The sequence below is a fragment of the Primulina huaijiensis genome, chromosome 10, assembly GCF_012295235.1.
Source record: "Primulina huaijiensis isolate GDHJ02 chromosome 10, ASM1229523v2, whole genome shotgun sequence".
Classification (NCBI taxonomy): Eukaryota; Viridiplantae; Streptophyta; class Magnoliopsida; order Lamiales; family Gesneriaceae; genus Primulina; species Primulina huaijiensis.
The window spans coordinates 20,871,388-20,883,989 of NC_133315.1; the positions used below are offsets into that span (position 1 = coordinate 20,871,388).

Below are 12,602 nucleotides of genomic sequence, written 5' to 3' on the forward strand. Positions count from 1 at the left end.
AATGTGTTGAATCCTCCACTGGGGTTCAATACATCAAAGGGAAGGGAAGCCATCATTTGAGGATATGGTAGGTACATTTGTTGCTGAATCTGGCAAAAGGATGGCTAGGACTGAGTCTCGTCTTGACAATATGGAGATTCACATAGGAAATATGTGTGCCACGATGAAATCTTTGGAGCCGCAAATCGGACAGCTAGCTAACGCATTGAGAGATTAGAACATGGGTCAATTTACTAGTAACACTGAAGTTAATCCAAAAGAGCAATGCAAGGCAGTCACTTTGAGGAGTGGAAAAAAATTGGAGGTTCAAAGTCCCAAAGAGAAAATGGAAAGTGAGAAGACAGTTGAAGAGGGTGAGTCTGAGGGTAGAAAGGAGAAGAAAAGTGAGAGGTCCAAGACTGAAGTTGAAGTTGAATGGAATCCTATATTGAAGCCTACCCTTCCATACCCTAAGAGGTTCAAGAAGAAAAATTTGGATGATCAGTTTACAAAATTCTTAGAGATTTTCAAGAAGCTTCACATCAACATACTGTTTGCTGATACTTTGGAGCAAATGACAAACTATGCTAAGTTCATTAAAGATGTGATATCTAAGAAGAGAAAGCTGCAGGAGTATGAGACCGTGAAGCTTATTGAGGAGTGTAGCGTCATTATGCAAAATATTCTACCACAGAAATTAAAAAATCCATGGAGTTTTACTATTCTTTGCTTTATTGGTGGTTCTCAATGTAGTAGAGCTTTATGTGATTTAGGAACAAGTATTAATCTAATGTCATTTTCTATTTATAGAGAATTGGAGCTTGCAGAGGTTAAACCAACCACTATCACCTTGCAGCTTGCAGACAGAAGTCTCACGTATCCACGTTGGATCTTTGAGGATGTACTGGTAAAAGTGGATAAACTTTTTTCCCTACTGATTTTTTTATTTTAGATATGGAAGAAGATCATGATGCCCCATTAATCTTTGGGAGAACTTTCCTGGCGACTGGAAAGACATTGATATATGTGCATAAGGGTGAACTCACCTTGAGAGTTGGTTGAGAAGCAGTCATTTTTAATATCTATCATGTCATGAAGGGGTCAAATGAGGTAAGTACTTGTAAAAGCATAATGTTATAGACTCTTGTGCAGAAACTAGCGATCCTTTGGAGAGTTGTTTGATTGGTACTGCTGGAACTGATGATGAAGATGATTGGGGAGTGAAAGAGCAACTTTTGGCTCTTGAAGGATTGCAGAAAGAAAGGAAAAAAGATGCACCGTGTGAGGAGTTGAATGTAGATGAGAAAACTGAGGTAATACCATCTTCCTCTGATTTGAAGGAACTGCCAAGCCATCTTTGCTATGCATTCTTAGGTGAGAGGTCGACATATCCGATAATCATCTCTTTCCCTTACTTGTGATGAAAAAGATAAATTTTTGAGAGTATCAAGGAAATTTAAAACTGCATTAGGATTGTCGATTTCTGATATTAAGAGAATTAGCCCACTATATGCATGCATAAAATTTTGATGGAGGAGTCATATACTCTTTATGTTGATCATCAGAGGAGGTTGAATCCAGCAATGAAAGAAGTTGTAAAAAATGAGGTGTTGAAATTGTTGAATGCTGGTGTGATTTATGTTATTTCTGACAGTAGTTGGGCGTTTCCTGTGCAAGTTGTACCTAAAAAGGGTGGAATAAATGTGGTAAGCAATAAAAATGATGAACTAATATCTACTCGTACTGTAACTGGCTGGCGAGTATGTATTGACTATAAGAAGTTGAACAATGCCACACGTAAAGACCATTTTCCATTGTCTTTTATTGATCAGATGCTTGATAGACTTGCTGGTTATTGTCATTATTGCTATATAGATGGTTATTCAGGTTATAACCAAATTGCTATAGCGCCAGAGGATCAGGAGAAGACACTTCACGTGTCCCTATGGCCCGTTCGCTTTCAAGAAGATGTTTTTTGGGCTATGCAATGTACCTGCTACATTCTAGAGGTGCATGATGGCCATATTTGCAGATGAAGGATCGGTTCGGGCACCTGCGAAGGTGCTTCAAACACAAAATTCTCCATGAGCTTCAATAGCTCGTGTTCTGAGAATGTAAACACCGATGAAATAAATCGAGTTTGGTGTTAAACCAAGCAGAAAATACTCGAAGTAATCCTTCATTAAGAAAGCTGATTAATTTGAAAGTAATTTAACTTGTGTAAACTGAATAACTGAAATAAAGAGAATCAGTTCTTCCATATATCAGTTCAGTTATGGTGAGAACTGAACTGATAATTGTTCGAACTGATCAAATCAATTTTAGAACAAAATTTAAGCAGTTAAGTACATAATATATGTTTATGGATGTTCGGAGACTTCAACTGCTCCTACGTCACCCCTTCTACCATCTTGGGTAGGATCTACTAGAAGACTTTGATTTGTACAAAGCTTTGTACAAACCCACTAAGCTTAGGACTTACCCTACTGCATAACTGAACTCCTATTCAAGACTGAAGTCAACACCTTCCAACCAACACTTGTTTAAAGTCTATGTGTCAAAGACTACAAACACAAGTTTAATGTCTTTGTACAAGACTCACTCAACTATTCAATAAGCTTAACTCTCTGTATATGTGAGCAGTTAGTGATTGTGTGTGCGTGTGTGTGAGAACTGATATGAATACAACACGAAAGCGTTCTCACACACTGAGAGAAAAATGCTCCTAAAATAAGCTGATAACACTTTGAGGTGTTCTCTCAATTCTGGGCTGATTGTTTCTGTAAGCTGATATGAGTTCAGCGTGTCCTTTTTCTTTTCTCTTATTTTTCCGCACACATGTGTATTTCTACACTTCTTGATTGATTTGTTGATGGTCTTGATCTTGTATTTATAGTGACAATGTATGATCGTACACCAAGACTCATCACATATGTTCGTTGCATTTTGAATTTGTTCCTTGAAATATGACTGTACTTTCCGACAATCATTCTGAAACATTTTGGCTTTAAGCTTTGATTCAACGTCCATTATTGTCCTTTGACTGGACAATAGCTTTTCCTTAATGCGCATAGCTGGATTCCATTGAATAACCTTGTCGTGTTCTGCAAACTGATTGATTCCTAAATGACGTTCTGAACTGGTCAGTTGAATTGATCTTGATCTGGTTTGGTGAAATCAGTTGGCTCGTCAGTTAAACTGATTTTACTGCTTCAGTTACTGGTCAGCTGGACTCTTTATCAGTTGAGCTCTTCATTAGCTGGACGGACTTCTGAAGATCTTCTGCTGAACTGTCTGTTAGCTGGACAATCAGTTGAACTGGTCTTTGATACATCAGTTGTAACTGATTCAGTTTGGACAATCAGTTGCCGCTTTCATTTTGCGTCTTGGTAGCTTAGTTTTGACTTGATAACTGATTCCAGTTTCTGCACACTTAAGTAAATATATTAAAAACAAAATAACAAGTTTTGTTAATCATCCAAATCAAGATTGCGAACATGAAATGTTCCAACAGCAGACATGGTGGAGGAAATAATGGTAGTCTTCATGGACAACTTCTCGATATTTGGCTCTTCGTTGATCATAGTTTACATAACCGATCCCTTGTTTTTCAGAGATGTCAAGAAAAAAACCTAGTTCTTAATTGGGAAAAATGTCATTTTATGGTCCTAGAGGGCATTGTTCTTGGGCATAAAGTGTCTTCTAAGGGAGTAGAGATAGACAAAGCCAAAGTTGTTGCAATTGAAAAACTCTCTCCACCAAGGAACATCAAAGGATAAGGAGCTTTCTAGGACATGCGGGGTTTTATCGAAAATTTATTAAAGATTTCTCTAAGATCACTAAACCCCTATGTAATTTGCTTGAAAAAGAGTCTACTTTTATCTTTGATGATGATTGTCTGTAGGCATTCGAGAAGATCAAGAAAACATTGGTGACATCACCAATTATGATAGTGCCGGACCGGAAGGAGCCTTTTGAGTTAATGTGTGATGCGAGTGATTATGCAGTTGGCGCTGTCTTGGGCCAAAGAAGAGAAAAGGTGTTTAGGGCAATTTACTACGCAAGTCGCACCATGGATGCTGCACAACAAAATTACACTACGACTGAAAAAGAGATGCTTGCGCTAGTATTTGCCTTTGAAAAATTCAAGCCCTATTTGATAGGCACAAAGGTAGTTGTTTTTACTGATCATACAGCTATTCGCTACCTATTTGCCAAGAAAGATGCAAAACCACGCTTGATAAGGTGAATTTTGTTGCTGCAAGAATTTGACTTCGAGGTCAAAGATAAAAGAAGAAGAGTGAGAATCAAGTGGCAGACCACTTGTCAAGACTGGAGTTGGAGGAGAAGAGAGAAGAGGGAGCTATACAGGAAACATTTCCGGATGAACAACTCTTCGAGGTAAACTCTGTACTTCATTGGTTTGCTGATATTGCGAATTTTTTGTCTTGTGATACCCTTCCTCCATATGTAAGCCATCATCAGAAAAAGAAGTTTTTCCATGATATCAAGTTCTTCTCGTGGGATGATCCATTTGTGTACAAAAGGTGTGCTGACCAAGTTATTAGGAGATGCGTGGATGGTGTCGAAGCACATCAAATTCTGGAGCAATGTCATTCTTCACCATATGATGGACATTTTGGAGCGACAAGAATGGCAGCAAAGGTATTGTAATCTGGTTTTTATTGGCCTAGCTTGTTTAAAGATAGCTATACCTTAGTGAAATCATGTGATATGTGCAAGAGGTTAGGAAACATCTCTAGGCGTCACGAATTACTACTGACAAATATTTTGAAAGTGAAACTTTTTGTCGTCTGGGGCATAGATTTCATGTGACCTTTCTCCATTCTTTTGGTCATTCTTATATTTTATTAGCTGTGGACTATGTTTCGAAATGGGTGGAAGCAATCGCCACCAGTACTAATGACGCTTGTGTTGAAGCTAAATTCGTCCATAAGAACATCTTCACCAGGTTCCAATTTGGAACACCGAGGGCCATCATAAGTGACGAAGGTACGTATTTTTGCAATAAAATTTTCAACTAAGTTTTGGTTAAATACAGTGTGAAGCACAAAGTGGCACTAGCATATCATCCTCAGTCGAATGGACAAGCTGAAATATCCAACCGAGAAGTTAAACAAATACTGGAAAAGACTGTCAACACAAACTGGAAGGATTGGGCCATTAAGTTGGATGATACGTTGTGGTCTTATCGGACTGCATTCAAAACTCCTATTGGGATGTCTCCCTATAGGCTGGTTTTTGGTAAAGCTTGTCATTTACTGCTAGAATTGGAGCACAAAGCATAATTTGAAAGCTTCTAGCGATATCAAAAAACTGCAGTTGAATGAGATGGATGAATTTCGCAATGAAGCAAATGTAAATGCCAAGATCTATAGAGAGCAAACCAAGAAATGGCATGACAAGACCATTGTGCAAAGGGAATTTGAACCAGGACAACAGGTATTGCTTTTTAATTCTCGTATCATACTGTTCCCAGGAAAGTTAAAATCGAGATGGTCAGGACTGTTTACAGTAGTGTCAGTGCACCTATATGGAGCAATCGAGCTCAAATGTAATGATGGCAGAACATTTAAGGTGAGTGGTCAGCGAGTGAAACATTATTTTGGAAACGAGGTGCAAAACATGGACAATGTCCCACTGGCCGAGTCTACTTAAAGAAGATCAGAGTCAGGCTGACGACATTAAACCAAGCGCTGAATGGGAGGCAATCCATCCTTTTTGTTTTTGATTTTTTTTAAAAAAAAGTACTGCCATAATATGTGCAGAAATCAGTGCATCCTTGATCTTGTAAAAATCCTGCAAGGAATCATCATAAAAATATATAGGTTGAATCTTTTTCTAGTTAATTGCACAAGGACTTCGTAATTATAGAAAAATACTTTATAAATCTATGATAAAACCCGACATGTTCCATAAAACTTGTCATTCCCTTTACATTCTTCGGTGGTGGAAGCTTTTCAATAGCCACTAATTTTGCTATATCAAACAATGATATAGCCAAATACCAAAAAATCATCCATGAAAACTTCCATAATTTCTTACACCATATCAGCAAAGATGTCCATCATGGACCTCTGGAATGTAGCAGGCGCATTGCAAAGCCCAAAAGTCATCCTCCAAAAGGCGAAGGTGTCGTAAGGACAAGTGAAAGTAGTCATCTCTTGATCCTCCGGTGCAATTGTTTTATGATTATATCATGAATAACCATCTAAAAAACAATAATGATGATATCATGCATGTCTATCAAGCATTTGATCAATAAAAGGGAGTGAAAAGTGATATTTACGATTGGCCTTATTTAACTTCCTGTAGTCTATACATACACGCCAACCAGTGACAGTACGAGTGGAAATTAACTCATTATTTTTGTTCTTTATCATTGTCATCCCTTCTTTCTTAGGCACTACTTGCATAGGTGAAAAACCCAACTACTATCAGAAATGACATATATCACATCAACGTTCAACAATTTCAATACTTCAGCTTTCACTACTTCTTTTATAGTAGGGTTCAGCCTCTTTTTATGATCAACATAAGGAGTGTATGATTCTTCCATCAAAATCTTATGCATGTATATAGTGGGACTAATTATCTTAATATCAAAAATAGACCATCTCATGCAGTTTTAAATTCTCACAACACTTTCATCCATTTTTCTTTTTTGTGCATAGAAAGAGAAGATGAGATGATTATTGGGTAAATACCTTTTTCATCTAAAAATACATAGCATAAGTGTCCAAACAAATCATTGAGTTTGTGAGTGACCTGCGGTACCTCATTATATGCATCCTTCTGTAGATCCTTCGGATGAGTGTTAACCACCTTTTCTTTCAGCAAAAGATTGAGAGTGAGTAGTTGCTCTCTAAAGTCCCAATCATCATTATAATACTCGATGTCACATTCACCAGACATCTCTCGAAGGAATCTTCAACTTTCGTCTCTACACCAATATGAGATACACACGAATCAATGATATCGATATTATTACACGTATTTACCTCGTGAGTTCCTCTGATGGCGTTGTAGATGTTGAAAACCACTCCTTCGCCACCAACTCTCAATTTGAGCTCTCCTTTGTTCACGTCGGTCAATGCTTTTCCAGTGGCCAAGAACGGTCTCCCAAAACTCAAGAGGCATCATGATATTCCTCTATGTCTAATGTAACGAAATCAGCTGGGAAGATAAATTTGTTCACCTTCATCAGCACATCCTCAATTGTTCCTCGTGGATACATTAGAGACCTGTCTACCAACTGTAGAGTGATGGTGGTGGGCTTCAGTTGCTCCTGAATCACATAAAGCTATATTTACAAGAGAGCCACCAATCACACCAGGAATAGTGAAACTCCTTGGATCGTTCAATTTCTATGGTAGCTTCTTTTGGAGAATTGCACTGCAATCTTCTGCAGCTTCACTGTTTCAAACTCTTGAAATTTCCTCTTTTTTGATATTACATCCTTGATAAATTTAGCATAGTTGGAAATTTTCTCCAATGCAATGACGAATGAGATGTTAATGTGGATTTTCTTGAATATTTCAAGGAACTTCGTAAACTGATCATCTAAAACCTTCTTTTTGAACCTCTTTGGAGGCAATAAATTGGTTTGGTAAAGGCTGCTGGTTAGGTTCACTTTTTTTTATCATTATCCATCGCCTTTACCTTTCCTTGACCCTCATCCACTACTTCATCTACTATTTTCTCGTCTACATCATCTATCTCCTTTGGAACCACAGCTCCAATTTCCTTGCCGCTTCTCAATATGACAGCTTTGCACTGCACCATGGGGTTCACTTCTGTATAACTTGGAAATTGGACCCTACTATTATCTTTTAAAGAGTTTGCAAGCTACTCTATCTGTGTCTCCAGTGACTTCATTGTGGTTTCATGTTTCCCATATGTGTCTCAATGTTGTCAAGACGAGATTCGGTTTTTCCTATCCTTTTGCTTCATTCAGCTACAAATGTACCAACCAAATCTTCCAAGGAGGGTTTCCCTTCGCCTTTTTGATTATTGAACCCCGGAGAAGGATTCAATGCATTCTTCTTATTTGCATAAAAAATTTTCATGGCTACGCAAACTAGGATGATATTGATTAGGGACATGATTGCCTCAATATCCTCTATACCCGCAATTTTTGGTAATGTATTGTACTTCTTCCACGCTAAGCTCTTCTTCTATGGCCACAGTCGCTACTTCAGACGTAGACTAGCCTCCTTTGTTCATGGCTGCGATCTGTTTGGTTAGAGTAGATACTTGGGCAGTGATCATGGTGATAAGATCCATAGCGTATAATCCAGTCGTCTTCTTAGCTCTAGATCTATCACTAGGCCACTGATAGCTATTGATGGTCATCTGTTCAAGTAGGTCGTACGCTTGGTCAGGAGATTTAGCAAAAATCGTACTACCAGCGACTGCATCAACAATTGTTCTTGTTTGGCCATTCCAACCAATATAAAACAACTTGATTTGCACCCAATCTTTGAAGCTATGCTTTGGGCATATTCTAAGTAGTTCTTTATAACGCTCCCAGACTTCATAAAGCTGCTCAAATTCGTTCTGTCGGAAGGTGCTGATCTCAATCTTCAACTGAGAGGATCTGGTAGGCGGAAAATATTTTGCAAGAAATTTTGTTGCCAAGTCTTGCCACGTGGTGATGCTTCCCAGTGGTAGCGATTGAAGCCAACCCCTCACTTGGCCCATGAGAGAAAACAGAAACAACCACATTATAATAATATCATCAAAAACATTATTAATCTTTACCGTATCCACAATCTCCAATAATGTCCACAAATGAAGATGCTAGCTGCTCCCCCGAACTGTTCAGCTTAACCATGTTGATTGATCGAGCTTTACTTGCAGCATAAGATTTATTTCATGAAAACTCGTGGTATCCGTTTGAGAGAAAATTCAGAGAGTTTTGGTTTATTATCATTCATGGCATATTGTGGACAATTTGGTTGGAAAGGAACAAGAGGATATTTGAAGATGTTTCGGAGTCAATTGATCAAGTGTGGGAGAGAGTTAAATTGAGGGTCGCCACTTGGACTGTCAATATTCTTCAATATTATCATCTAAGTGTCTCCGATATGTGTAGGGATTGGAAATTAGTATGGTCTTAAGTTTTGTGTTTTGTTGCGATTAAACAGGTTTATTCTAAAACTGTATTGTAAGATTGTAGCGGATTACTCATCCGCACATATGATGTAACTAATTCCTAAATTAATAAAATTTGTTTCTTATCAAAAAAAAAAAACAAAGTGGTCCCAAGGTTAAATACGCAAAACTAAATGAATAATTAAAATCAAATACGAAGTAAATTTGTTAGGAATTTCGGTTCACCTATCCCTCGTTATTTTTTATAATTACTCTCGACCATTTTTTATTCCTTTTGACATGATTCCCTAATTAATTAACATTTTTTTCAAGCTATATTAAACTAATTTAACACAGTAAAATAACTAAATGTCTTTAATTATTTATCAACGGTGAATTGCATGCACGATCTATGGAATCCCCTAACTTTCTACCTATTGGACTCAGAGTATCAACGTGTATTCAATTTCATATGTCTATACAAATTGTAAATCTACGACTTATATTACTCGTTTCTATTGCAAATTATTCTCTCGAGCTTACTCGCAATATAAAATATTATCAAAGTTAGCTAAACTTTAATAATTCAAAAAAAAAAACAATATAATCAAGAATGAAGCAAAAATCGAGTATTTAATTAATTCAAACAATGGATCGGGGTAGAATATCCTTAAATCCCAATAAAAAGAAAGTTTAGCTACTAGAATTCATGCAGAAATAAGCAATACAACAATTAAATGAATGTTCTTAAACTAAAAATACTAGTGTAGTCAAAGAGAGGAAGACACGCTCCTCAAAAGATCCTGAATTCTACTAGTTGCCTTGAATCCGGTTCCTTTCTCTATGCGTACGGCTGCCCTTATTCTGATTGAAAAATTCCTCCTCCCATAAAACATGTGCTAGGGTTTTATCAAGTAGGCAACATAAAAAAATGGAAAGAAATCGATGACAAATTTTTTCCTGAATTTCCCGTCCAGCGTACTTGTGTCGCACAAAATTTTTCTCGACAGTGCTAGTGCGGGCAAAAATCTCTGCCCTAGCATGCCTACCTCGCAAACTCTTCTTGTTCTCTTCACATACATGATAGGGTGGGAAAAAACCTCCGCTCCAACGCGCCTGTATCGTATTTTTTTCTCGGGCGCACTGGGGCGGGTAGAAACCTCCGCCCCAGCGTGTTGTCTCGGCTTTCTTGTTAAATCTCCTTCATGTGCATGTTAGGGCAGACATTTTCATCTGCTCTAGCATGCCTTTCTCGAATTTAGTCCATCTTTCTTGCTCATATCACCACCAAATCAACCCAAACACATGAAAAACAATGCTCATGCCTAACATATAATAAAAATAACTAAATATACACGAAATCTCATAATACATGCATGAATGTGACGAAATGACATAATAAAAACACGCAAAAATGACACCTATCAACCTCCCCAAATATGTTACAAAACATAACAACACAAGAAGCATTTCAACGGTGCGTTCATGGTTTTGTTTTGCCTCAGCGAATATCCAACATATTCTTCATCAATCAACGCACAACGATAGTTTTCCTACATCACCGAGAAGTTTACACACTATAATCTTTCATGAATTTTAAACGTGTGTGTGTGCAATATAGGTTCGAGACTCATGCATTTCAACAGTTCAATTGCCAAAGCTGCAAGAGACTTTAATCAACTTGTTGGTATAAAATGTCCCTCTCTCACGTCCCTCTTTACTAATTACCGACTCACAAAACAGATGGTTTGGAATTGTCAGGCACCTATCAAAACTTGAGTCAAGGTTACCTTAGAGAAGATGAAATAGGTAAAAAGATAGGAGTACAATGATAAATCAATTCACGCACATTCATATTTTGCATCTGATTCTCTTCAACTCCATACATCCTCATTTTTTTAGCCTAGGAATATAATTTCATATCTTTATTTGGCTCCCACACATCTTTCATCTTTTTTTTATCCAAGGTTCTTTTTGCAAGAACTTTGTTCTTTTCACAAGAGAAACAAAATTCATTTGTTTTTATTGTGTACTTCCTTAGATATGAATAAGAGGTGTGGAAATAAATATATGGTTTCAATTATATCTAAGGGGTGCAATTGTAAGGCTTGATGTATACGTGACAACAAACAAGGAGTTGAAGAAACTCGTCCTCGTGCTGTTGGTAAGTGTTCGTGTCAAGGAACATGTTCAAGTTCAATCCAAACATAATGAATCTCAAATTCCCCACAAACAATATGAACTTTCACTATGTCATGCAATCCTCTACGACCAACACCTGTGCAAAATATATTTATCTTTCAATCAAAATTTTCATGCATCAACACTAGGTATGTGCGAAATTAACGCTGTGATACCAACAAAAAGTAGTGTATGGTATCAATTCAATATCTTCCTTGGCTTTCAATTCTATATCTAGCACCACAAGATATTTCTCATTTGAAACACATAGATGACAATGCAAATATTAAATTAAACACATTAAATAATTCTCACAAATAAAATTTAACAAACGACTACCCACACCCCTATGCTAACGACATGCGATGTCCCCATTGCGCTAGACTGTACCATAAACTCAAAAAAAATGATACTAAATGCACTATGAGAAACAAAATGCAAAAAGAATAGGAAATAGTTGAAAATGAAAAAGGAAAATGAAAATTAGTTCTCAATTTATAGTCTAGATGTCGACTGTGAACCCTTGTCAGTGTGATTATTTTGGAACCGGGTGATTCTAATATGTGGCTTAACTGTGCCACATATGTAATGCTTCTACCTCTGGGCATTTATAGTAAAGGTCCCGTCTTTTCCATTTTTCAACGTTACGGCACCTAATGGGAACACCTTGACAATCACAAATGGTCCCCACCATCTCGACTTGAGTTTGCCGGGAAAAAACCACAACCTAGAGTTATATAGTAGAACTGATTTGCCAACATTGAACTCTCTCGGCGTGATGTGCTTGTCATGAGCCCTTTTAGTTTGTTCTTTGTATGTCAATGCATGATCGTAGGCTCTAATTATGAATTTGTCCAATTGGTCCAGTTCCAACAACCGCTTTTCACCTGCAAAAGCAAAATCAAAGTTTAGCGCTTTAGTTGCCAACTAAGCTTTATGCTCTAATTCAACTGGTAGATGGCACCCCTTACCAAATAGTAACTTATATGGTGTAGTACGTATAGGTGTTTTAAATGTAGTTCGATATGCCCATAGAGCATCATCTAACCTTAAAGACCAATTTTTTAGACTCACCCATGCATTGTCGGAGATAGGATAGATAATACCTGCATCCAGAACATTAATGGTCTCGGCTCTCACTACCTCTTGCATCTTTAGATTTATTCTCCGTCGAGGTTGCACCAAGGGCGTATACTTTTCCTCCATCAAAATTTTATGCATGCAAATCGATGGATTGATTCCCTTGATGTCAGTCAACTTCCAAGAAAATACACTCTTGTGCTCCTCGAGAACTTCCAACAATTTGCCCTCCATAACATCTGTCA

At 37.5% G+C, this 12,602-nt stretch overlaps 1 protein-coding gene across 1 annotated transcript; it reads left to right on the plus strand.

Moving 5' to 3' along the window:
• Positions 1-220: 220 nt before the first annotated feature.
• LOC140985997 (uncharacterized) lies at positions 221-5,658 on the plus strand. The gene is made up of 10 exons (XM_073453923.1): positions 221-848; positions 932-1,015; positions 1,132-1,292; positions 1,545-1,685; positions 1,812-1,988; positions 3,884-4,224; positions 4,455-4,649; positions 4,805-4,951; positions 5,042-5,237; positions 5,323-5,658. Exons 1-10 carry the CDS (start codon positions 221-223, stop codon positions 5,656-5,658), a joined length of 2,406 nt encoding a protein of 801 aa, XP_073310024.1.
• Positions 5,659-12,602: the final 6,944 nt, after the last annotated feature.

Excerpts from the sequence above, each read along its gene's own strand:
- LOC140985997 (XM_073453923.1), top strand. The coding sequence starts at position 221 with ATGGGTCAATTTACTAGTAACACTGAAGTTAATCCAAAAGAGCAATGC. Across the intron at positions 4,650-4,804 it reads AGAATGGCAGCAAAGGTATT|ATTTCATGTGACCTTTCTCC; the intron begins GTAATCTGGTTT and ends TCTGGGGCATAG. Across the intron at positions 5,238-5,322 it reads GGATGTCTCCCTATAGGCTG|TTGAATGAGATGGATGAATT; the intron begins GTTTTTGGTAAA and ends AAAAAACTGCAG.